At 41.7% G+C, this 27932-nt stretch overlaps 1 protein-coding gene across 1 annotated transcript; it reads left to right on the forward strand.

The window, feature by feature from the left end:
- Positions 1–487: 487 nt before the first annotated feature.
- Positions 488–27149, forward strand: LOC126438166 (uncharacterized). The gene is made up of 3 exons (XM_050090542.1): positions 488–594; positions 14048–14145; positions 27046–27149. The coding sequence occupies exons 1-3, from the start codon at positions 488–490 to the stop codon at positions 27147–27149; spliced, it is 309 nt and encodes a 102-aa protein (XP_049946499.1).
- Positions 27150–27932: the final 783 nt, after the last annotated feature.

Consider the following 27932-nt stretch of genomic DNA (forward strand, 5'->3'; position numbering starts at 1 on the left):
ATGCACTCTGCCAAAACACTATCCCTGCCCCTTGCCTTTGTACAAGGCGCTCGCTCACAGGCTTTTGCGCGTGAGATTCGTTCTCTCTGAGGGGGATCCACCAGTACGCAGTGCTTGTGGCGTACGATTGTCATCAGGTCACGATTTGGAAGAGTGCGTCCGGTTTAGTAACAAAATTGTAAATCACTAAATTTCCACATCCTATATGTTGAGAAATAGCAGTAAACAATAGTTAACGTTAAGCAAGATGAATGGTTTGGGAGGTGTGTAGGTCCCTCCTAGTGTCTGAGCAGCCGCCGGCTAGGGAGGCGAGGGGCCCTCTACTGCAGGAACTGCTCCGTTATGACGCAGGAGACAGGCGGGTTCCACCGCCCACACACCCACACAGAAACGACAGGGCCTACACCAGAAGAGGGGTAGCCAGGCGGTTCGCATGCGCACACAGACAGCTTCGCTGGAAACACCACACACACAGACGCGAGGCTGAATGTGTTGTGTTTACTGCATTACACTTTGCGGATTGTATCACTCCAGCCTAATTTTTAAATTTTTACGTTCCAGGTGCCTGTGGTGGTGGTGGTTCTACCAGGACTGGTAAGACTCGTTGTAGCTTCTCATTTTTAATTTTAATTCGTGTCATCTCTAGGCATTTACAAATACTTCATCACGGGCTACGTTTGATTATGTTTATTTAATTGGTATTTTTGTTGTGATCTTCGGTCAAGACTTGTTTTATGCAGCTCTCCATATTAGTATATCGTGTGCAGCTACTGCAACCTGCAGCCATTTGAATCTGTTTACTGTATTCATGTCTTGGCCTTCCTCTACAATTTTTACAACCCTCCACATTCCAACTTCTCTCCAATGCTACATTAATGTACCTGTTGTGACGTGCTCTCACAGCTGTTGAGCTACGTCACTTTGAATGACAGTGTCAGTGCAGTGTTCTGAAAGACCTACACAATAAATCTGTCTGAGTCCAGAAAAGCCTAGTTTATTATAATTCACAGATGTAATGATAGCAACTTTAAAACAAGTGAGCAGTACTTCCAGAAATACAATCTCTGCCTAAGGATAGGTCCAAATAACGATACAGTATTTGACTGCCCTGGTTATACTAATGAGTCCGTCACCATACTACGTTGTATTCCAGAATGGCATACCACTTAATCCCCGATAACTGAAGAACTTTTTTTTAGATAGTTCACTTTCTCGTTTACAACAATGGACTAATACAACAGATTTACATGTGCATGAATTTTTGTGGTAATATATTTTTCTTATCCTTTTTTTATATGAACATGAATTAAGTTTACATTGTAATAATAATTTTTCTTGTCTTTATTTGTTTCTCCTAGTATTACTCTGACTTTTAGGTAGCCATCTAATTATTACTATCATTACACGTATTGCTATTACTACTGTTAAAATGCCATACACTGCTGCTTCGATAACAAAGAGCGATAGTGTTACAAGTACAAGTAAAACGTCGTTAATATTACGACTACTAGCTAGATTTTATTTTATTTTTCTGCAAATGCTACTACTACTACTACTAAAAATTATGTTATTGCTGTGACGATACTAATGTTTCCGATAACAAAGAGCGATAGTGTTACAAGTACAAGTAAAACGTCGTTAATATTACGACTACTAGCTAGATTTTATTTTATTTTTCTGCAAATGCTACTACTACTACTACTAAAAATTATGTTATTGCTGTGACGATACTAATGTTTCAATATTTCTACTATGGTTAAAAATGATCAGTATTTGTCTTTATTGTAGTCTAAGATGGACACACGTACAATTTAGTAGAACATATAGTTCCTCTCTACGTTCCGTACTAGAACGGCGATATCGTCGGGTCCATCAATATTTCGCTACATGCAGAAAGCATACCGACGGATGAAAACGTATCACTTATATTTCACAAACTGATCGCGGTCTTCTTGGGTATACTTGTGACCACCTTCTTTCATTTACTCCGTTACGACCCCACGTGGTCTTAGAGCTATGGGACTTCGTTTACATTCCTAGGCTCGTATAGAGACCCTACTCGTCTCTTCTGTGATGTACGTTTTTTTTTTTTTTTTTTGAGACAGTATCACTTACTAGATTTTAGGTATCAAAGTCATATTTTTCTCTGATGATATCGCAAACAGTTTTATTTCTTAAAGACTGTCTAGCTGTCCTTGCTATATCTTGAACTGGGGAACATCTGGGTTTTCGATTTCGCCACAGTCACAGATGGTCGTTGCCGTTTTACCAGTCCTTTACATATATGTAGGATATATCCCATGTCCAGGTAAGTACTCGTGGACAAGTCTAATTACACTCAGTGGCAAACAAAACCTCCTTTGTCCCATATTAATATTTTTTTTGTTAAAGAATTCCTTTCCTTGCTACAATTTCTATGTGGGAATAGAATTCCAGTGTTACTCCAGGTATACACGTAAATACATTGATGGTATGCCTTCCAACTATCTCCTATTTTAATCCATGGATTCATAATAAGTCTTCCTTTAAATAACATATATGTCGTGGAGTTACCTCCAATCGCACCTGCGAGCACCGCTCATGCAGGATTCCAAGGCATTTGCCACATTTATTTTCTAGCAAATCTCGACTTCTGGCACGCGCTAAAAGTAACAATTCATCAACGTCTGATCTGCTGAAAACTGCTGGCTGGGATGCAGCTCCAGGATTCGACTCCATGATGAGACTGCCCCACTCCCTCTTGCTTTCCCGTCTCTGCAAACCTGGGTCGCCGATTATAGAAGCATGCGGGTGACTACACTGGAGTCACGTGGTTGGCTGCCGCTTACGGAGATGGCGAGCTCTTCGGCGGTTGGCTTTCCTGGCCGGATGATATCCTAGTAGTCTCTGACTGGTGTTTGCGGAAGTAGTTCCTTCGCCGAACCTGAGCTGCCGTTGCACTGCCACTGCTCCTTGCGATGCCTGTGTGGCCGGCAACCCGGAACGCAGCGATGTGGGAAGGCATGTATCCTGCAGGGGTAGCCGGCATTTGCAACAGTGCCCTATCAACCTATATTCTTTTTTAATCAAGTAGTGCAACAAAATTTCTGTTGCACCGCGTTTCAAAAGCTTCTATTCACTTCTTGTCTGAACTGTTTATTGCATGTATTTCACTTCCATACAAGGCTACACTCCAGACATTCAGAACAAACCTCCTAACACATAAATATATAATCTGTGTCAGCAAATTTCTCTTTTTCAGAAATGCTTTTCTTGCTGCAGCCAGTCTGCATTTTATATCATCTCTACATCGCCCATCATAAATTTTAACTGGCCAAATAGCAAAATTTATCACCATGTCTTGATTTAATTCGAATAGATTCCATTACATTTGTTTTGCTTTTGTCGATGTTCATTTAATATCCTCCTTTCAAGACCCTGTCCATTCCGTTCCTTCTCTCCCAAATCCTTGGCTGTCCCTGGGAGAATTACAATGCCATGGGGAGTCCTCAAAGTGATTATTTCTTCTCTCTGGACTTTTAATTCCTACTCTAAATACTTCTTTGGTTTCCTTTACTGTTTGCTCATTTTAGAGATTGAATAACATCGGTGATAGGCTACAACCCTGTTTCACTCTCTTCTCAACCATTGCTTCCTTCCCTTGCCCCTCGACTCTTATAATTGCCATCTGGTTTCTGTACAGGTTGTAAATAGCCTTTCCGTCCCTGTGTTTTATCCCTGCTTCGTTCATAATTTAAAAAATAGTATCCCAGTCAACATTGCTACAAATGCTGTAAGCGTAGGTTTGCCTTTTCTTAACCTGTCTTCTAAGAGAAGTTGTAAGCTCAGCATTGCCTCGTGTGTTCCTACATTTCTCCGGAATCCAAATTGATCTTTTCCGAAGTCGGCTTCCGTCAGTTTTTACATTCTTCCGTGAAGAAGTCGTGTTAATATTTTGCAACCATTACTTATAAAACTGATCATCCGGTAGTATTCACAACTGTGAGCACTTGCCTTCTTTGGATCTGGAATTATTTTTCGCGAAGTCTGAGGCTACTTCACCTGTCTCATATCTTCCCATCAGGTGGACTAATTTTGTCATGGCTGGTTCTCGCAGGGATGAGAATAATTGTCAGAAAATTACTCTAGGAGCCTTCTTTCCACTCAGGTCTTTCCTCCTACTTTCGTTACTCTTTCTATAATGTTTTTCTGATATTTCTTCCCCTTATTTAGACCGTCTACATATTACTTTCATCAGTCAGCTTTCCTTTCTTTGCTTAGTACTGTTTTGCCATCTGAGCTCCTGATATTCATACAGCTACTCTCTTCTCTTTGCAGATTTCTTTAATTTTTTTGTGGTTGCACTGAAACGTCCCCTTAGAACAATTATACATGACTGTGCTTAAACTGACACACAATATTTTTAGCGCAACGCAATCTGACTTTCAAAAATCCCTACAAAAGAATGGCCCTGACTAACATTAACCTATACGTTTCACAAATCACTTACCTCACAAAAATCTTGGTTACTCGAGCTACTGCAATAAATCGAGCGCCACTACTGCCAGCTAAATAAAAGATTCAAACTACAGAAGGCACTAACTACTGATAGGAATAGTTAGCAAATGAATGAATTTAATACAGAACAAACACTGTATTTACCTTAATAGTCATAATATATATAGCAGTTCATGACAGTCTTACAAATTTCAAACCTCCGCCATCTCTCTCCCTACATCCACCACTACTGGCGGCTCACCTCCAACTGTGCAACGCTACGCGCTGTTCACATCCAGCTGCCGCTGCCCAACACTACAATGGCAGACAACAATGCAAACTAGACACAGACTGCACACAGCACAGCCAGTGATTTTTATACAGAGGTGGCGTTACCAATAAAAAAACCTAAACAGCCTACTTACATAGCTCCCATGCTCCCCACAAAAAATTTTACAAATTGTTTTGGGCAGTGGCCAATAATGATTTGATAAAATTTTTCATAATTACAATAACAAAGATATCAAATGCACACACTTATTGATACAATGTTGGTCAAAAGCTTTACTTTCTCACAGTCCATAAAGACAGTCCTGATCGTTCATCACAGTAAAATAGCAGTGTTTTTCCCAAAGTCTGAGCAGTAAAAGAAAATGCACACGGAAGTAGTGGATTTCCATGCAGTCTTGAAGAAGTAGTGTTGTCCTTCCAATGGAAAGACAGTGCTGACTCTCGACGTGCAGACAAGTAATGGGTCACAACAGAGCAAACACACAGCAGAGTCATTCGAAGTTTTGAAGAATATTGGTAGGCAGGTCATCACAGAGTAGACCCACTGTCGTCCTGGTAGAGATTACGGTATTGGTGGGCCACCAGGGGTGCAGACCCACTGCAGTCCTTGTAGAATTAATGGTATTGGTGGGCCATCAAAGATGCAGACCCACTGTAGTCCATCTAGAGACGGCCAGCAGCCATCTGTTGCAACTGTGCAGGTGCACAATCACCATCGAAGAGTCTTGTGGACAATGTAGCAAGTCCATAAACCACCACTTGTGCACTCACAAAGTTTTTGAAATTGTCCTTCGAACCAGCAATGCTGTTATCCAGTCCCTTGCTGAATTATTAACACACATGCAAACACTAACAGTCCCTACTTCTCACATATTGTCCATATACTATGACCAACAGAAACGTGTGCAGTGAAATGTAACTTAGTGTGAAGAACTGGTGTCTATACAATTATAAATTTACAACATGAAAATACAATTACAAAATACATCATTAAAGAACATAATAGTACAGATAACATTTGTAGTACAGGCTTTACAAAAGAATCGAACTAACATATACATCAGTGTTACAGGAATTATGACATAAGTAAATACATAAAAGATCAGAATAACTTTTGAAACATCAACTTTACACAGGAGCATTAAAACAGAACAGAATAAATAATGTCTAAGCATCTTTACAAAGTAAATAGCATATTATCAGAGAATTCTACAACGTAAATCTTATTAGCTAGACACATAAAGACAGGAAAAAGACAAATACACAAGGGTACCCAAACATATAGTGGGATAACACAAAAGGAAAGGACAGGGTTTCTTTTACTGCAGTATTTTGCAAACAAAACTTTCTTTACTTCTCGGAGATCTCCCTTCATTCTTCATTATTTCCAAGAAGTCCTATCTATACCTGCTTTCTGTACTTTTTTCGTATGACGTCTCAATGCACTTCATCGCAACTCATTCTCTTATATAGTCTACCCCCTCTTAAGCTAACTTAAATCTACTGAGCTCAGATGCTAAACTAAGGGACGAGGCAATGCAGCAGCACAAAACAATTAACACAAACAGCAATGATAAAAAGTACAAAGCAGCCTAAATTACAACTAATATAAGGCAATGAGCAGCAAACAAGAAAAATAAATCAGTAGTAAACTGGCTTAGCAGAGTAACACAAATTAAAATTCAGTAGCACTATGCATGGCAAACAGCAGCAGTAAATGCTATAACTAATACCTAAGCATGGCAAAGCTCAAGCAGAAAAAATAGTACACTAAAGACAACAATGCAGATAAAGGTAATGTATAATCGCATCTTAATGTCTATGTAATTAAAGTGGTGCACCACAAGAAGTTATTCTACCAAAAAAGTTACCAAATACTTGAAAAGAAAATTATGAATGCAGATCCTGTGAAGGTAAAAGTCTTTTTGTGCTCCCTCATTTTTTTTGAAAAAAATTATTATTTACTCGATCTGTAGACAGAAAATATTTATATTAGTACATCTATAAAATTTTATTTTAACCAATGCTGCAGTGCAGCTAGAAACTAAATATTAAACAAAATAGGCAAAGCAAGGCGTCAAACGTCATTCACTAGCCATATGGCATTTCATAATGCAGTAAACAATCTTTCAACTAGCAAGACAATAGACATAAAATGTTTCTCATCATTTCATTTCAGTAAATATCATAAATTAAGAACTCTACAGTGTAATCATGTTTTCAAGTTTGAGGGTGTCGTATTTACGATGCTTTCTACAAAGGAATGTCAATAGCGAGGATTATGGCCTCCCTTTTTTTTTCTACCACCTAATGGCTTTTTCTCAAGGTGGCTGGCACACCTGGCCACTCACAACGAATTACGTCACGGTCACTTAGCTTTCTTACCGAAATATTTACGACAGCAGTTTCCGCTACAGTGACAGTCTCATATAAAAATTTCGTAGGTCGAGAATTTGCGTTACAAATGGAGAAAGAAAATCCTGTAAATATAAAAGTGTCCAAAAAATTTTCGTGGGTATTGTGATACATTCACGGATTTACACACATTTCATAACTCTTAAAGTACGATTCTTGGTTTCCAACATCCTTTTTCACATGTCAGAGTCCCTAACCACTACTCATTATTCCTTACCTTATTACATGTATACATATTCGTCGACACTTCTTCAATATTTCATCATAAGAAATACATAGCATACTCAAATAACTCATATAGCATCAGCTTAATAATCATAAACATACCTCAGCAGCATAATACACATCATCATCGTAATAATAACATCATAAAACCTCAGCCAAATCTCAAAATCATCGTAGCTTCCTCCAATAGTTTCAAAACCTAAAAAAAATTCTCTGCTCATTTCAAGAGTGTCATCTACCTCAAACGTACTTTAAAATCATGCTCCCTTACCAAATACATCATTCAAAGCTCTCATAGTATCACAATGGTTCCAAAAAAATATGAACAGTGCACAAAGTACAGACAAACTACAATGTCATAAATGCGAAGTTAGCCAAATGTGTAATTGCGTAAACATCTGTCACTGACATAGCAAAAAAAAAATGTTTGTTTCTCTGTTAAATAATCAGATAGCTGTGTAATTCTGTGTTAGAGGAAAATGGTACCGATGTGTAAAGCTGTATAAGCAAATACCATATTGGCTAGGGCTCCTTGTGCTTGCCAAACACATGGTACACAAAGTAAGCGTGTACCCCCCCTGAAATCTACGTTACTAGAACTACTGCAATACAGCGAGCGCCACTACTGCCAGCTAAATAAAAGATTCAAACTACAGAAGGCACTAACTACTGATAGGCATAGTTAGCAAATGAAAGAATTTAATACAGAACAAACACTGTATTTACCTTAATAGTCATAATATATATAGCAGTTCATGACAGTCTTACAAATTTCAAACCTCCGCCATCTCTCTCCCTACATCCACCACTACTGGCAGCTCACCTCCAACTGAGCAATGCTATGCGCTGTTCACATCCAGCTGCTGCTGCCCAACACTACAATGGCAGACAACAATGCAAACTAGACACAGACTGCACACAGCACAGCCAGTGATTTTTATACAGACCTGGCGTTACCAATAAAAAAACCTAAACAGCCTACTTACAGCACCTATCTTACCCCTAGCCATGCATGCTTTAATGCCTTGCGTTTGTTCTAAAGCTATTCCAGCTTACCTAAATTGCACTTTCTATCAGTCTCCTTCTTTAGACGTTCGCCTGCTTTGCTGTACTTTTATATTTCTTCCTTTGTCATTTAAATTCAATATCTTCTATGTTATTCAGGGATTTCTGTTGGTCCTAGTCATTCTACTTATTATAGCATCCGCTGCCTTCACTATTTCATCTCTCTAAGATATCCATTCGTCTTCTATTGCATTCCTTTCCCTTTTTTTCAGTCGACCGTTACCTAATGCTCCCTCTGAAACTCAGAAGATTCTCATTCCTTCAATTTATCCAGATTCCATCTTCTTAACTTCCTGTATTTTTTAAATTTATTCAGTTTAGATCTGTTTTTCACACCGAATAAATTATGGTCAGGGTCCACATCAGTCTTACAGTTTAAAAACTGATCCCAAAATCTCTATTATACTGTACCGTTATATAATGAGTCTTAAACCTTTCAGTGTCCCCAGATGTCTTCCGCATTTACAACCTGTTGGCAAGTATTAAATTATGTTCAGTGCAAAATTCTGCTAGGCAAGTACCTTTGTCATTCCTCCTACCCCCCTCCCCTCCAGTGCAAGTTCTCCTACTATTCTTTTTTCTCTTCCTTTTCCTACTTCCGAATTCAGGTCACCCAAAACAACTCAATTTTCGTCTCCCTTAACTGTGTAATTTGCTATCTAGCACATAGACTTGTGGTATTGTGGTGAGTGTTGGCTTTGTTTTTCTCTTAGATACAATACTAAGTTCACCATTCTCTTCATAGTACCTTAACCATATTCCTAATTGATTGTTAGCCTTGCTTCTATATTACAATTTGATTACCTTACCAGAAGTCTATTCCGCCTACCACTGCAGTTCACTAATTTTCACTGCTCCTTACAATAGCCTTTCTAAATTCTCTAAGCTACCTATCTAATTAAGGGATCTAACATTCCACTCTTTCGACCCTTCGAACACTAGCTTTATTTTCCTGATGAAGACGTCCTCCTGAGAAGTCGCCGCTCAGAGAAATAAATGTGGGACTATTTTACCTTCGAAATATTTTACCCGAAATAGTGCTATCACTGTCAAGACGTACAGCATAGCTGTATATCACTGAAAAAAATTACCGCTGTAGTTTCCCCTAGTACTGTGTATGCACGGCCATATTGGCTAACGTTACAAGACCATATTCGCCGTCCATGCTGTTGCTCCTGCAGCTACTGAAAAGGTTGCAGCCCTCTTCAGGAACCACGGATTAGTCTGGCCTGTCCACTGATGCACCTCTGTTGTAACTGCACCTGCGGCACGGCTAGTTGTATCATTGGTGCACTTACATCATCCAGACTATTGCTGGACAGGGAACGACGCCACGCTATCTGACGAGCGAATCACCAACAACGTCGTTCTAGCCGGTGATTCCACATGTCTCAGCAGAGAGCAATGGAACTGAAAATAGGGCACAACCGTACAGTCCAGTGACGATGCAGTGTGCTGCGCTACATACCATCATCTGTCGAGCAAATCTGTCCATCAGGATTCGAAGTGAATAGCTCTAGGTTAAGTGCCATCGCAACCATTTGGTAGCTGCAGGCATGGCGGCTAGATCCGAAGGTGGTATTCATACGCCAAAACTTATGAAATTATTATCTTCCTTTTGTGATTGCGGCCATGGTGTAGTTCCGTGAGATACACAAATATGTCATAAAATTTTATTCGCGATAAGAGATTCCTGCCCTCTTTTTGAGACACGCAAGTAATTTTTTATTCACGAATGATGATTCCCAGGTGTTATGCCAGAATCCTTTATCACAGTATCTCACTGTTATGCACACCTCATGAAGTGCCACCTTGAACAGTGCTTCTTAAACAATGTCAAACCCGCGAAAGGACTGAGCCGGGGTTTTAGGTACACATAATTCACCAAGTGGCAAACTTTATCACCAATGAAAACCACTGTATATAAACAAAGAGAAACAATTTCTGAGATCGGCAACATTCACTTTAAACTACAAGTAAGAAGGAAACAACAGTTTGGATATCAACAATACTTTTAAAACCAAACAAGGCCTTGTATGAAATCGTAACTTCTTATAGACAAGTTCATAATCTGGAAATCTTTAATGTCAAGTCACGTCCAAATGTTATGATCATTAAAACCACAGACTATACGAACAAAGGGCACAGCTCGAGAAAATAGTAACAGGCGTAAATAAATTAAATACAAGTTTCCATTACTTTTTGACAATAACGTTACGAACTTGCCCACTGGGCTGACCCATAAAGGAAACACGCAATGGTCTGGATTTTAGAATTAAAAAAAAAAAAAAAAAAAGAATAAGAAATATGAAATTCAGGACTAGATGTAGCCTGTGTATCTCTAGGAAGAAAAATTCCGGTGCTATGGGTAACCTTAGACTTCAGTGAGTGAAGAAACAAATTTCATATTTTGCGCTGTGACCTTATCTTTCAATAAAAGAAGACGTTCAGTCTAAGGAACTCTACACCGTACGAAATGGTTCACAGTTAACAACGCACGGCGAAAATATTCGGCAGGTATAAATCCCTTAAGCATGAGGTTTAAGCCACGCAATGCGGATTATATGCTTTTGCTCTTACAAGATTGACTGGTAACACAAACAGTAACTAGAACCCAGCAGGTCGATGATCTGACAAAATAAAGAATAACCAAAAAGAAACTGCTGGCATCTAGGCACCGTGCCTACGAGATACAGTCAAAAGTGGCCAAACGAAGCTCGAGGTACCTGAAGCCAGTGCCGTTACAGGCCTGGACATAAAAAGAAAAGGGGGAGGGGAGACTGCGACATTTAATAACTTACTAAACCAAAGGAAGAACAGTTTACAAGAGGAGTAGCTCCCCACAGTAATTAAAAAAACTTAGCCAAGTTTAAAAACATATTACACTGTTAAAACAAGGAGTAACCAACTGACATAGAGTAACTGACTGTTTAGGCCCTTAGAATGAGAAAAGCAGCGGTTACGTGAAAGGGCTGCCAGATTACAACTACGTACGAAAGTTTGCGAGTAGCGACCTGCACTGACCGCTTAGACCTGTAGACTGAGGAAAACCGCGATTATATGGGTTAACAGATTACAATTACATAATTTGGGGAGAGGTGACCTCCGCGGCGAAGATGGTGGAGGGTGGCGTGGCGTGTAGAAGCACAGCTGCGAAGGAACTACGGTCGAAGAGTCCCACAAGGCGGCGTACGACACCGTCGGTAACGCTGGAACAGATAGAAGGCGCCACCACACTTTCAACACTGTATGTTTCAGCGCTCAGAACTGTGGGTATCACAAAAGATGGTAAAATAGAAAAATAATTCAAGAAGTACTGCTGAGCATGCACTAGAAACTAAACAGCTAGAAATTTACACAGTTCCTCTCAGATTCACAAAGATAACGGAAACGAGACAGGAAGGGCAGTGATTATCTTACACGGCAAGAACAATCACGCTCCTGTAAAAGTTCGATCTTGCCTTTCAGAGAGGAAGTGGGTTTCTCGGAGGAAAAATTCACACTAGGCGAGCAAGCAACAAGGTGGCTTAATTCCGTGGTCGCGAATCAACTACCAAGCGCAGCTAGACTACCACACAGCAAATTAATCAATTCAGATTTGAATGAGCTCTACACTCCGGTGTGCACACACAAACTTCCCATTGCCCAAAATCAGTATGCCGCGACACAAATTCGAGCCGCGAGACCTCCTTGATACCGAGTGAGGAGGACGTCGCCTCCCAAGTTCCACTGGTCCCAGCTCGCCACTCCCCACAGCAACGCTTCGTTTCCCCGAATGCATCACCACCCCCACGCCCCCTATTGAAATTGCGCATTCTATACTGCGGCTGCGAACTCAAGCGGATGAAGCGCGCAATTTGTAAAAGGAAAGGGAGCCGACGCAGCTCAAATCAACATAATACAGATTTAGAAATAACGCAACGAAAAAGATCGTCCTGATCAGATATGAGACAACACAACGCCGTTCGCGATGATCACCTCTGGGCTCACTAGCTAAGTTCCATCCCCGGTGGCTGCTGGAGCGATGTTGCGAAGTGGTGTAGAGGAGGGATATCCGAGGGCGCTTCACGGGAACGTGGCTCGTGGAGGCGATCTAGTCCCCCTGTTGCAGCACCGATGTTACCGATGAGCGCGCGCATGTTAGCGATGCTCGCGTCCCCCTAGTTGAGCTTGTTGGTGACCATTGTGTCAAGAGATTATCAGAAGTAGAGCGTCCAAATTAGCCGACCACAATATTATTGCACCTGGAATATAGGACGCTTCGGATTATCATGAGTTTTTGTCGTGATATTTCACGAGGACACACTAAACAACTTGATAGTACATGCACAAGTATCCTGAAAGCATTCCCAGTGTCATGTGTCGCCACCGTACTTGTTTAGCATAACATCACTGCATGTTTCTGATAACAGCCACGGGAGACCAAGGGAAACTATATCGTGGCTGGGTATTAACATTTGATGCACTTGTGATAGTAGTCTGCGGAAAGAGAAACGCCCCCTGCACTGAAGCAGACTACCCCCAGCCTGCAGGTGTAATGCTGGATGCCGACGTAGCCGGTGTACGGCTGAGAATAACATACACATCTATGTAAATTTCTCCCAGTACTATTCTCATTTAACTGAGAAATTTAGTGCGTTGGCGTCCTGAAGCTACAGATCTACTCCGAGTGAAGCAGGTTCATATGAACAGTAGGTATACGTATTGTTGACTGGGAAGAGGTAACGGTGGATGCATAAGGCACCCTCTTTCATCACACATATTATACATATGGCTGTGATTTTCATTGAATCGATGCTCGCGATACACTCTTGACATCGAGGCACCCCAGAGTCAAAAGCTCGTAGTTTTGTACTTAGCGTTGCAGACTCTAGTTCACAAGGACCCGGGTTCGATTCCATGCCAGGGCGGTGATCTTCTCTGCTCCGGACTGGGTGTGTGCATGTGTTGCCCTCTTGAAGATGATATCATCATCGACGAGCAAGTAGCCAGTGTTGTCAAAGAAAAAGACTTGCTAGAATTGGCCGAACTCCTCAGAAGGGGACGCTCGGCCAACAGTGCCATACACACGTTTAATTTCACGTCAGCGAAAGCGTGGAATGGTGTCCTGTTTGCAGGTATAGTGCAGCTTGCCCATCATTCGTTCGTCCATGATATGACAGAAATAGGCTGACTTTACTATTTCTGTCATATCAGCCAAGTTATTCGCCTTGTTATTGTGTTCGCAGTGCCGACAGCTATGAACTGACTTTCCAGTGTAGCAGATGTTCACTTAATGTCGGCTGTATAAAAGAAGGAAGCGTTACCAGCTATAATCAGTATTAAGGATTGGTCGTCTACATATATCCTCAGATAACAATACTAGAACAAGAGGCGAAAATCGTAGGAAAACTTGTCTAGGAACATGCTAACTAAAAAGGCCGCATAGCACTTTCATCGGCAGTAGAATTCTAATGATCATGAATCTCATTGCTTTATTCCTAGAGTACCCATTGTAGTAGAAGTTGTAAAAGTGTATGACGGTAGTGCCAGTGCTGTCTAGTTCTGTACTGAAGTATATTTCTCATGTTCACAGGAAGTCCGATGAAAGGGTTTCGAAAAATGAGCAGTGGTCAGCAGCAGAACCTGTAGCTGCAGAAGAGGGCTTAGCAGACACAGCAAGCCTGGTGTCCGGTAAGTGCCAGAAATCGTATGCTCTCTGGTATGGGCTGATACGTTCTCCTGATCCCCACTTGCATGCACAGTGATGAACGTTAAACGTTCACGTCAAGTCAGCTAAAAACGAAATTAATTCCTTGGTCAGGTACAGAGGGCTGCGTGATACCGACTGTAAGAGCTGATACTTCCTGCGCTCCTGCCCCCATTTGCAAGAACACGAAAGACAGTAATGTCAAGTGCACTAAAAACTAAACTGCTCGTGACTACATGATCAGGCTCAGAGGATCGTGTGATTCCGACCAGCCATCGCGCCATTCCCTGTCATGTGACGTCATTCGGATCAGGCAAGGAGTGGCATGGGGCAGCTCACAGCTCTCTCGTCCGTTGTCGTCTTTCCAGGATTGGTGGCTGCGTCTTCTTACTCAAGTAGCTCCTCACTTAGCACAACGAGGCCAAACTTTAGACTTCCCACGCAGGAAAATTGCCTGGAAGGACCAGTAGTAGAACCCACAACCCCAGCATTGGAGTCAGATGTGCTGACCACATTTTTTTCAATTTTTAAAATGGTTACCTACATTTTAGGATACTCAAACAAGTATTGCTGCATACAACTTTTGCAGGCATAAGAAAATCACACAGCCGAAACCAAGTAAACATTTTAAACTAGTTATTTATGACATATGTTATTATTTAAATGTTCATTATCTGTAAATACATTTAAACAATGGGGCGTGCTTAGATTGTAGATTACAAAATATGGAACACTCGTTTCCTTTTTAGAATGAGCGCAAAAATGTAGAGCATTAGAATTCTTAAGTCCTCTTAAGGATAATACGGAGCCGTAGGAACTAAAAGAAATAATGTTTAATAGTCAAAAGCAACAGTGCAAATTGTGGTTACTCTTTACCAAAAGAGGACTCCTTAAATTCAATTTAACATATCTGAAACATTTTATTACCCATACTTAACAGCCTCTATGATGTGCTTACATTAAATAGAAAAATTGTATCACATATTCATTTTAGTTTCACTCATCTCGGTGCATAACACAAGCTATTTCAATACTATCAGTATCATTCTACGTCATAGTATCATGACTTTCTACTGCACGGTCGAAGTTGGGCTTCACCCAGTGTGTTCGGTGTCTCGTCTGACCGGGATACAGTACTTCGCTCCCCAGTCTTTTCTTGCAGCTTTTGCGTTAAACACAGAGATTGGCCCGATTTCATTGTTCCTTTTTTTCCTTGCATGTTTTCTTTTTATTTTAGAGAATGGAATTAGGACTTTTCTTCTCAGATCTTTTGATGCTTTCCGTATCTGTTTTGAACAATGCACATTCACAACGAGGACTGTGAAGATTATCGCAGTGTAGAGTAGATTTTGGGAACGCGTCCGTTTCCCACGGATTTCTCCAGCACGATCCCCTCGTGGGTCACAGATTCATCGTGGCATTTCTTTTTTGCTCATTCAGAATACTTAGTTTCAATAATCGTGAACTGTTTTGTGCAGTTATTAGCATTTGCCACCTTCTCATCCTTCTCCACTTCCAGAGGCACATTCTTATGTTCCAGAACGTGTACGTTGATCGTGACGACGACAGAAACTTCGTAGATTGACACACTTTGAGTGTCTGCTCTCCATTACGTTGTCTTGATCTGCGGCAGCGGTTTCAGTAATGCTTGCTGCCATCACCCCATGCTCTTCCATTTCCACAGGCCCATCCCGGTGTTCCTCATCATGTGTGTGACACTGATAGCGTGCTTGTCTGTCGATTTAGTTCTAACATCAGTTTTATTGCGCTCCGTTCGGTTCTTTTGCTGGTCGGCGGTGGATTATGTAATTTCCTCATTGATATTTCTCCCACTGCCAGGTCCTGGTGTACTTCCACTCTGACAGAAGAGCTGCATACGCCACTGCTCCAGGATGACCTCAATGTACAGTGCGTCTACAGTCACAATTATCTCTCAGGTATTCAGTGGAAAAGTCGAATTGCATATGGAGCATTTGCAGGGGAGGGGATTGGTTTTCAAACACACCATATGCCGTATGACCTCACAAAGTCACATAAGAGCGTGTGTGCTTTAGTATTTCTAGTTCCGGTAATCGATTACCTTTGAGCTTCCAACGACAAAAGTCTTCTGACCACACTCCTTCTCTGACAATGTGGACCCTCTTGTAAAAACTAAGCACTTCTCTGATCTTTTCAAGTGGCAGATAGAATAGTAAACTGCACACACTCGCAAATTGCAAGCCATGAGCTGCGTATGTTATTGCTGCTATCCTCATAGAACAATCGTTCTGCTTAAATTTAACGCTACTATTATTCTGGGTACAAACTTTTCACAGCGTTGTCAGTTTGAATACCTATCATCTTTTCATCAAGCAACTTTACACCATTCTCGCGCGGGATTAGCGGAGCGGTCTGAGGCGCTGCAGTCATGGACTGTGCGGCTGGTCCCGGTGGAGGTTCGAGTCCTCCCTCGGGGATGGGTGTGTGTGTTTGTCCTTAGGATAATTTAGGTTAAGTAGTGTGTAAGCTTAGGGACCGATGACCTTAGCAGTTAAGTCCCATAAGATTTTACACACATTTGAACTTAACATCATTAATCATCCATTTCCGAATAACTAGAGAGACAGGACTTTCGGTGTGCAATTCAGAACTAAATTTTAAAGGTTCTCTCCGGGAAAGTTATTCCAGGCAATTTTCAACGTTTTTCTTCTAGAGGCAAGTTGTTAAGTACAGTTTCCAATGTTTCTCTCCTCAAGAAAAGTTGTTCCATACAGTTCAGTTCGCACTCACGTGGAGCAGAAACGACGTCACAGCTGTGCAGGGTCGGGTCAGGCAAACACAGCATGTATTGTTTATACGGGAAACAGGGTCTTTGCTTTCCATTCAGTCCGTACGGCGTACTCATGGAAAGCAGGAACTGTGGAATCACTCCTTAATGAAGTAGAATCTCAAGCTACTGCAATAGTTCACCTTTTTAAAAAGTCTGAAATTTTTGAGAGGCTTCCAATAAGTAATCCAACAACTTTTTTTTCTGGAGGCAGGTTGGTTTTATTGGAGATTCCAGTGCACTATATTATTACCAACGCTTTTGGGCACAAAAACTATTTTTCGGTATAATATCCATTCAATGTGACGGCCTTTGGCCTCCTTGCAGGGAGGGCCTGTATGTACGCATGGTACCACTCCGCTGGCCGATGTCAGAGCGAACAGGTCAGGCGTGCACTACACACCGGAAGCAGCTACTAGGGTAGCAGAGTACGTGTGGCGTGCACACGGGGGTTTTTTAGGTTAGAGGGACCCCCCCTTAGGCGAAACGATAAAATACCTGACGGCTTACCAGAGAGGACATTATCATCGTTGATAAAGAACGTCCGTCCTCAGAGACCAAAAACAGGAAAAGTTAACGTAATATTGGTAAACTGCAGGAGTATCCAGGGCAAGGTTCCTGAATTAGTATCTCTTATTGAAGGAAATAGTGCGCATATAGTATTAGGAACGGAAAGTTGGTTAAAACCGGAAGTGAACAGTAACGAAATCCTAGACACAGAATGGAATATATACCGCAAGGATAGGATAAACGCCAATGGTGGAGGAGTATTTATAGCAGTAAAGAATTCAATAATATCCAGTGAAGTTATTAGCGAATGCGAATGTGAAATAATCTGGGTTAAGTTAAGTATCAAAGGCGGGTCAGATATGATAGTCGGATGCTTCTATAGACCACCTGCATCAGCAACCGTAGTAGTTGAGCGCCTCAGAGAGAACCTGCAGAACGTCGTGAAGAAGTTTCGTGATCATACTATTGTAATAGGGGGAGACTTCAATCTACCAGGTATAGAATGGGATAGTCACACAATCAGAACTGGAGCCAGGGACAGAGACTCTTGTGACATTATCCTGACTGCCTTGTCCGAGAATTACTTCGAGCAGATAGTTAGAGAACCAACTCGTGAAGCTAACGTTTTAGACCTCATAGCAACAAATAGACCGGAACTTTTCGACTCCGTGAATGTAGAAGAGGGTATCAGTGATCATAAGTCAGTGGTTGCATCAATGACTACAAGTGTAATAAGAAATGCCAAGAAAGGAAGGAAAATATATTTGCTTAACAAGAGTGATAGGGCACAAATCGCAGAATATCTGAGTGACCACCATCAAACGTTCATTTCTGAGGAAGAGGATGTGGAACAAAAATGGAAAAAATTCAGAAACATCGTCCAGTACGCCTTAGATAAGTTCGTACCGACTAAGGTCCAAAGCGAGGGGAAAGATCCACCGTGGTATAACAATCATGTACGAAAGGTACTACGGAAACAAAGAAAGCTTCATCATAGGTTTAAGAGTAGTCGAATCATAGCTGATAAGGAAAAGCTGAACGAAGCGAAAAAGAGCGTAAAGAGAGCAATGAGAGAAGCATTCAACGAATTCGAACATAAAACATTGGCAAACAATCTAAACAAGAACCCTAAAAAGTTTTGGTCATATGTAAAATCGGTAAGCGGATCTAAATCCCCTATTCAGTCACTCGTTGACCACGATGGCACCGAAACAGAGGACGACCGAAGAAAGGCAGAAATACTGAATTCAGTGTTCCTAAACTGTTTCACTGCGGAAAATCGTAACACGGTCCCTGACTTCAGCCGTCGCACGGACGCCAAAATGGAAAATATTGAAATAAACGATATCGGAATTGAAAATCAACTGCTATCACTTAGTAGCGGAAAAGCATCCGGACCAGACGAGATACCCTTAAGATTCTACAGTGATTATGCTAAAGAACTTGCCCCCTTTCTATCAGCAATTTATCGTAGATCGCTGGAAGAACGTAAAGTACCTAGCGACTGGAAGAAAGCGCAGGTCGTTCCCATTTTCAAGAAGGGTCATAAATCAGATGCGAATAATTATAGGCCTATTTCGCTTACGTCAATCTGTTGTAGAATAATGGAACATGTTTTGTGTTCTCGTATTATGACGTTCTTAGATAATACAAATCTCCTTCATCATAACCAACATGGATTCCGCAAACAGAGATCATGTGAAACTCAGCTCGCCCTATTTGCCCAAGAAATTCACAGTGCCGTAGACACTGGCGAGCAGATTGATGCCGTATTCCTGGACTTCAGGAAGGCATTTGATACGGTTCCGCACTTACGATTAGTGAAAAAAATACGAGCTTACGGAATATCGGACCAGGTTTGTGATTGGATTCAGGATTTCCTAGAAGAAAGAACACAACATGTCATTCTTAACGGTTCAAAATCTGCAGATGTAGAGGTAATTTCGGGAGTACCGCAGGGAAGCGTGATAGGACCTTTATTGTTTACAATATACATAAATGACTTAGTTGACAACATCGGTAGCTCCGTGAGGCTATTTGCAGATGACACGGTTGTCTACAAGAAAGTAGCAACATCAGAAGACTCGTACGTACTCCAGGAGGACCTGCAGAGGATTAATGCATGGTGCGACAGCTGGCAGCTTTCCCTAAACGTAGATAAATGTAATATAATGCGCATACATAGGGGCAGAAATCCATTCCAGTACGATTATGCCATAGGTGGTAAATCATTGGAAGCGGTAACGACCGTAAAATACTTAGGAGTTACTATCCGGAGCGATCTGAAGTGGAATGATCACATAAAACAAATAGTGGGAAAAGCAGGCGCCAGGTTGAGATTCATAGGAAGAATTCTAAGAAAATGTGACTCATCGACGAAAGAAGTAGCTTACAAAACGCTTGTTCGTCCGATTCTTGAGTATTGCTCATCAGTATGGGACCCTTACCAGGTTGGATTAATAGAAGAGATAGACATGATCCAGCGAAAAGCAGCGCGATTCGTCATGGGGACATTTAGTCAGCGCGAGAGCGTTACGGAGATGCTGAACAAGCTCCAGTGGCGGACACTTCAAGAAAGGCGTTACGCAATACGGAGAGGTTTATTACCGAAATTACGAGAGAGCACATTCCGGGAAGAGATGGGCAACATATTACTACCGCCCACATATATCTCGCGTAATGATCACAACGAAAAGATCCGAGAAATTAGAGCAAATACGGAGACTTACAAGCAGTCGTTCTTCCCACGCACAATTCGTGAATGGAACAGGGAAGGGGGGATCAGATAGTGGTACAATAAGTACCCTCCGCCACACACCGTAAGGTGGCTCGCGGAGTATAGATGTAGATGTAGATGTAGAACGTCCAGCTGCGTCAATAAGCGCACCATCACCTGCTTCCCACTGGGTACGTCCTTCATTGGGCCAAACAGATGGAAATCGCAAGGTGTGAGATCCGGGCGGTAAGGTGAACAAGGAAGAAGAGTCCGATGAAGTGCTTTGAGTTCCTCTCGTGTAAGCATACATATGTGAGGACTTGCGTTGTCATGGAGAAGTAGTAGATCTTACCAATTTCCTGAGGGTAGCTCAACACAATTCAAAGTTGATCATTGCATCATGAAGGAAGACATCAAACAGCTTAACCTCTTCAGAGTCCCAGAAGACCGTCGTTGTGAATGAGGGTGCGGCTCCAACTTTTATCGGGGAAGAGATGGTGCGGCACCACTCCATGTATTGACTTTTTCCAGTCAGGAGATATGAACGTATGTTTCATCGTCTGTGACGATGTTTGACAAAAAAACGGTCACGATCCGCTCAAGCAGTTCCGCAGAGACGGCCCTTCGTCGCTTTTTATGGCGTTCCGTTAGGCGGTGAGGAACCGAACAGGTTCACACCTTTGAGTACTGTAACTGGTCGGCGCGTATGTCGACAATACCAACAGATACGTCCATTTGAGCAGCGAGGTGTTTCCTTGTGATCCGTCGATCTGCTCGAATGAGAGTGTCCGCACATTCCAATAGTGCAGGAGGTACAGCTGTGCGCAGCTAACTGGCACACAGGAGATCGGACAGGTTTCGACGACATCGTTGCGATAATGACACACGCTTCGCCCAACGACCCACCGTTCTTTTGTTCACTCTCACGTCTCCTTAGTTCTTCTGCAAGCCTCTATATATATCCACGACGCTCGAGTTTTTCACCAAAAGAAGCTCAGCGACGCCTCTCTGCTTGCGACACATCTCCATTACAAACGCCATTTTGAAGGCTGCTTGTAGTGCCGCCACCTATCGAAACTTCACGAAACTCAGTCTAGGGGCTGAAGCGGGAGTGCTCAACGGTGTCCCACAACAAATTTCGTATTTCTTCAATCGAAAACGGCAGACAAAAAAATGTGTTTCATTACTTATTGTATGCCCCTCATAATTTGTTTAAAAGTTAATTAACGTCTTCAAATCCCGAGTACTCTAGCTTAGCAACAGTTTTGTGCTTGTGAACAACCACTATGAGAAACCTCAAATGAAAGTCTCGTGTAAAATGTAATTTGCAGTATAAGGATCTTAACTGCGCTCTTAGAATTCGCATCTCACTGCATTCGGCTGCACCGTTGTGCAGTTAACCAAACCAACGAATACCAAATGACAAAACGAACAATAAATAATTTTCTCAGCTTAGCGCAACAGTAAGAAAGACGCACACTGAGCAGTTCGATTAAAAATAATCTCACTTTGACTTCGGATCATTTTGTAAGGGAAATAAGTGTGTACTCACGACAAAAAGAAATATCATTTCTTAATGGTATTACAAGGACTGCATCTCGTAATTCGCGATTTTGCTAAACGGATAAAACGCTGTATGGTCCTTGTTGCCAGATGCCTGTTTTTTGGCTTCCACAGGCAACATACATTCGATTTTCTGTGTTTCATAGAATTATTGAAAGAATTTTAAAAATTAAAATGCTGTCATAATCTACTCATTACGTATTATAATCTTAAATGAAAGCTTTAACACAACAACTTAAGTATTAAATTTAGAAACTGTTCATATGTCTTGCGGCAGTGTTAACTCGTGGCACGAAAATTGCTTCATCTTTGTCCAACATTTGAAAATAAGAGCACTTCCAATAAACTCTACACATAATTTCAAACCTTTACGAAACTTTCCTCGATGATGTCCCCCACAAAATTTTGAAATTAATCTATCGCTTATAACATTTTCGCTGTTCATGGAGTGAAATTTCAGGATCGGGCGAGAAGTTAGCACTTCTTCACTACACATCTTTCAGACAATATCCACATATACCAGTAAATTTATCTACAAAATTGTATCAATCTAAGACGCACAGTTCATGACGTGGCCTACGTTAAATACAAGCCTATGCGCACGTCTGTATAACGTTACCAGCGTGGTGTTAACAGAGGGCCGATACAAACGCACGCTTTGTCAAAGATTTTTTGAAACGTTTTTGACCAAACTAGGGTTCCTTCACTGGAGCTATTACACGACTGTAAAATTTTTCATCATAGTTGCTCGGGAACGGATGCCAAACAATTAAAAACGGCATATATTAGTGGCGAGCACATTCCTGGAAAAGACAGAAATGGAAATGTTTGTGGGTGAAACCGCGGATAGCGAGTGGAGAAGTTCGAAATGTTGATTCGTGACCTACAATGCGAGCACAAAGAACAACGAAAATAATTTGAGAATGAGCAAAGAAAACTTTCAGTTTGCCCTCAAGAAAGTGACTGTTCATATTTACACACACGATACTCATTTAAGAAAAGAAATCTCATCATTTCGTTCGTCCTAATCGAAAGCCTGCAGCTGTGTTATTCATGATCTTCATAATGAAACACTGCACTAGTAACGTATTTTATTACGCTTAATATGACCCTTTTAGAGAATTTATTCTCACTATCAAAAGGAAATATCCATATAGAAATTTTATGTGGTGTTTATATGTGTGTTCTGACTCTGTTGCCCTGTAGTTGTTATTGTAGTCAATTGCAGTCGAACAGATTTCTTTTGAGCGATTTTCCGAAACATCGCATAAAACGCCTATGAAAATATTTGTACTTGGTCCTGAGAATAAATGCTCTTAAAGCGTTGTGGAAATCGTAGAAAAATTCGTAACTGGTGCTGTGTTTCATTCTTTACCTCCTGGATGCTGTTTTGTTTAAATAAGGTCTCATGGCTAATTTATGATTTTTAGCAGCAGATGAAAGCTATTCCAGCTTTCAGTATAGTACTCTGATCGCACAACGTACCATTTTACATATTATTCCAGAAACATATGAACCAATACATAAATCACTGAATCAGGAATTCATGAAAGTTATGTTAGATTATTTGGAGTACAAATAAACACATTTATTTCACTTATGTATACTTTAAACATCGTTGGTTTTTCACATCTCCACCCCCTCCACATCCTTTATTTTTATATGTAAGCTTAACAAATTCCACAATGCAGCAAATTCGAGTACAGCTGATTGTTGCAGCTATTTTCTTGTAAGATTTTTGTAGCCAGCATACTTTGTACTTTGAAGAATTTCGTATTTTTCGTGCTACGCAGTAGTCAATATACGAGGTGCATTCAAGTTCTAAGCCCTCCGATTTTTTTCTCCGGACTGGAAAGAGATAGAAACATGCGCATTGTTGTAAAATGAGGCTGCGTTCATTGTCAATACGTCCCAGAGATGGCAGCACCGTACGGAAGATGGAATCTTACCACCAGCGGCGAGAATGAGAACTGTTTTCAATACTTAAAATGGCGACGTTTTCCTTTCTTGAACAGCGTGCAATCATTCGTTTTCTGAATTTGCGTGGTGAGAAACCAATTGAAATTCATCGACAGTTGAAGGAGACATGTGGTGATGGAGTTATGGATGTTTCGAAAGTGCGTTCGTGGGTGCGACAGTTTAATGAAGGCAGAACATCGTGTGACAACAAACCGAAACAACCTCGGGCTCGCACAAGCCGGTCTGACGACATGATCGAGAAAGTGGAGAGAATTGTTTTGGGGGATCGCCGAATGACTGTTGAACAGATCGCCTCCAGAGTTGGCATTTCTATGGGTTCTGTGCACACAATCCTGCTTGACGACCTCAAAATGCGAAAAGTGTCATCCAGGTGGGTGCCACGAATGCTGACGGACGACCACATGGCTGCCCATGTGGCATGTTGCCAAACAATGTTGACGCGCAACGACAGCATGAATGGGACTTTCTTTTCGTCGGTTGTGACAATGGATGAGACGTGGATGCCATTTTTCAATCCAGAAACAAAGCGCCAGTCAGCTCAATGGAAGCACACAGATTCACCGGCACCAAAAAAATTTCGGGTAACCGCCAGTGCTGAAAAAATGATGGTGTCCATGTTCTGGGACAGCGAGGGCGTAATCCTTAGCCATTGCGCTCCAAAGGGCACTACGGTAACAGGTGCATCCTACGAAAATGTTTTGAAGAACAAATTCCTTCCTCCACTGCAAAAAAAAACGTGCGGGAAGGGCTGCACGTATGCTGTTTCACCAAGACAACGCACCCGCACATCGAGCTAACGTTATGCAACAGTTTCTTCGTGATAATAACTTTGAAGTGATTCCTCATGCTCCCTACTCACCTCACCTGGCTCCTAGTGACTTTTGGCTTTTTCCAACAATGAAAGACACTCTCCGTGGCCGCACATTCACCAGCCGTGCTGCTATTGCCTCAGCGATTTTACAGTGGTCAAAACAGACTCCTAAAGAAGCCTTCGCCGCTGCCATGGAATCACGGCGTCAGCGTTGTGAAAAATGTGTACGTCTGCAGGGCGATTACGTCGAGAAGTAACGCCACTTTCATCGATTTCGGGTGAGTAGTTAATTAGAAAAAAAATCGGAGGCCTCAGAACTTGAATGCACCTCGTAGTGGTATACACACAGCCAATATAATTCGTCATTTTATAAAATGCACTAAAGCAAGCTAAGCGACATATGGCCTCGCCCTAACTTTGATCAAAGATCTTTGCTAAAAGCTTGTTGTTGCTAGAATGTCAAAGAATTGACCCTAGGGCTTTCACACAAACATACATATGTCTATGGGCTTTGGTAAGCATTTATCGTTGGCCACAAACACTACATTGCTGTCGTCACACGGCCATGTGCTGAGAACTGTATTTTTCCTAGGCCATGGTTCAGGACTTATAACGTCATAGACATTGACATGAACGAAAAACTTCCTTTTGCTTAAAATGGAGCGACAATTATCGAAACTTACATTCAACCAGTGTTTCATAATGAGAGCACTTAGCGACTTTCAGCAAACTTTCTAAACTTTTACTCGCTTACATGTTTAACGTGAAATATTTAACACATCAACTCGTTTGAGAAATAATCTGAGTTTGAAGCAGCTTCATAAAAAGGTCTCGATTCTTTGCAGAATCCTGAGTTTACTGGTCTTTAAAGACCTGGAGGGGGGGATTTCGTCATACTGGGTGCGCAGAGAGTAAACGGATATTAACCAAATTGTGCTCTCCTTCCAGCGACGGAAATACACAACAAGTATCCCTCTTAGTCAGTTACTGAAATTGGAAGACATCCCATCGCTTCTGTCTACCACAGACGTCAGACTTCTTTACCGCAGAGAGTATAGAGATCTATTGCCTACACAGAGGAAGAGCAACACTGAGAGAGAGAGAGAGGGGGGGGGGCGGCAGAGAGAGAGAGAGAGAGAGAGAGAGAGAGAGAGAGAGAGAGGGACAGAGAGAGAGAAAACAGCGAATGTAGCAAAGAGCGTGATCGTGGGATGCAAATTTTCTGAACATATGCTTCAGAAAATAGTAAGAATTGTGCGACTTGTAAGACTGTCAAATCAGTACTAAATAAAAACATCTTTAAGACCAAAGGACAAAATGCCTATCTGCTATACCACAAACCGTTTACGCGGTCACTCCACAGGTGTACTGCGTATAACTGCGCCTAGTCGCAAGGTTCGGTGGCCCGGGTAAGCAAGGATCCGGCCAACCGAAGGGAGTTTCTGCATTGCGTCCAGGTCGATAGAGACCCAGTCATGATATTCATGCGAAGACAATAATCTGGGTGTTGGAACAAAGTCCGAAAAACGAGGAACGTATAAAAGAATTCACGTCACTCGAAACTGAAAGCCGGTGCCAGAGAGAGGGACAGTCCAGTTCGAATTGTATGGTCCACGGGGCAGCCGGCACCCAATAAGTGAAACTTCCTGGCAGATTAAAACTGTGTGCCCGAGCGAGACTCGAACTCGGGACCTTTGCCTTTCGCGGGCAAGTGCTCTACCATCTGAGCTACCGAAGCACGTCTCACGCTCGGTCCTCACAGCTTTACTTCTGCCAGTATCTCGTCTCCTACCTTCAAGAGAGCTACTGTAATGTTTGGAAGGTAGGAGACGAGATACTGGCAGAAATAAAGCTGTGAGGACCGGGCGTGAGTCGTGCTTCGGTAGCTCAGATGGTAGAGCACTTGCCCGCGAAAGGCAAAGGTCCCGAGTTCGAGTCTCGGTCGGGCACACAGTTTTAATCTGCCAGGAAGTTTCATATCAGCGCATACTCCGCTGCAGAGTGAAAATCTCAACCCAATAAGTGATCTCTCTCCCATGCCCTCTACTGGCTTCCCACAGCGCTGCACAGTGGCTTGATTAACAAGTTTCACAGACACCTACAGCCTTTGCTAGAGCGACGATGCTACTAGCCACGTAGGCCCCAACGAATTGCGCTTGAATATTGCAGAATATCAAAGAAAAATTCAGAAATAAAATAAAAATTTGAAATACCGCTTAGACTGCCTAGGTGTCCGGCACATGACATATAGAGTGAACTACTTACTGTAGATATAACATCTAATTTTATGTCATAATAACGTTATAAGCAACGTTTTGTGTACTTTAAGCCTGTAGAGTTCTCAAAGAAATGATTAGGTTTAGTTTGACTGACAAACTAAACGATCAGTTTTGAAAATTTTGAAAATCAGTTTTGAAATTTCTTGGATTTGTTTACATTTGTTTTTACCTTGATAAACATGGGTATCGCTTGACGAAGCTTAACCTCTTTGTTCACAGGCAACAGGAGCAAACCAAGCTCGACAGAGTTAATTATGTCCCAGCAACAGCAGGCGTTCTGTTCGCTAGAGGGTGTGGCCTCCACAGCGGAATACGAGAGGTAGAGCTGTGAGTATGCGATTCACTCTGCCTCCATGCTACAGTCTGCATCCAACCACTGTTACGTGCCAGCACACAGCTAAGCCACAACGTCTCCCAAACCATGTTGCATAATTTTATCCTCTACTTTCGAAAAAAGTCACCAGGCGAATGCCATCTAATTGGCCAGTTCGCACGATGTAGTGAGCTTCGGGTGCATGCCATAAAAATTCCACACTGTTGTCACTGACCCATTTCTCAACCTACCAAAACAGTTCTATGTGGTACCCATTGAAACACTCGATAACAGATCGTATTAAGCTCAACTCTTCTTCACCATTCATCATATTTTCACATAAGAAAAAGCTCATGAAGTAAACAAACGTAAAAACTATACTTAACAAGTCACAGCTCCTCGTTCGTTGTATAAATATTGAGGTACATCACTTGTAATTTAGTTACGGATGTAGTTCATCTATTCCTCTACCTGTCGACAATTACAAAGGAAAAAAAGAAAACGAATAACACGGACCAGATGATTCTATTAGGTCTCAAACATGCAAATAGGTTACTAAGAGGAACATACCACTTCCTTATTTTCTCCATACAAAGTCCATGCCTAACTGCCACATTAAAAATTACAATACAGTCGCATGGTGGTTTTGAATAGATACGTACAGGTGAAAACTGTAATACAAATTCTTGTGTGATGAAATTCTACCATCCTAAGCATTATTCAGAATTTCTTTTTGCAAAAAATTAATATTGTTTCCCCAACTCACCATGTAGCTGGCGATCTTGTTTCCATC

This window comes from Schistocerca serialis, unplaced genomic scaffold (assembly GCF_023864345.2).
Source record: "Schistocerca serialis cubense isolate TAMUIC-IGC-003099 unplaced genomic scaffold, iqSchSeri2.2 HiC_scaffold_1261, whole genome shotgun sequence".
Classification (NCBI taxonomy): domain Eukaryota; kingdom Metazoa; phylum Arthropoda; class Insecta; order Orthoptera; family Acrididae; genus Schistocerca; species Schistocerca serialis.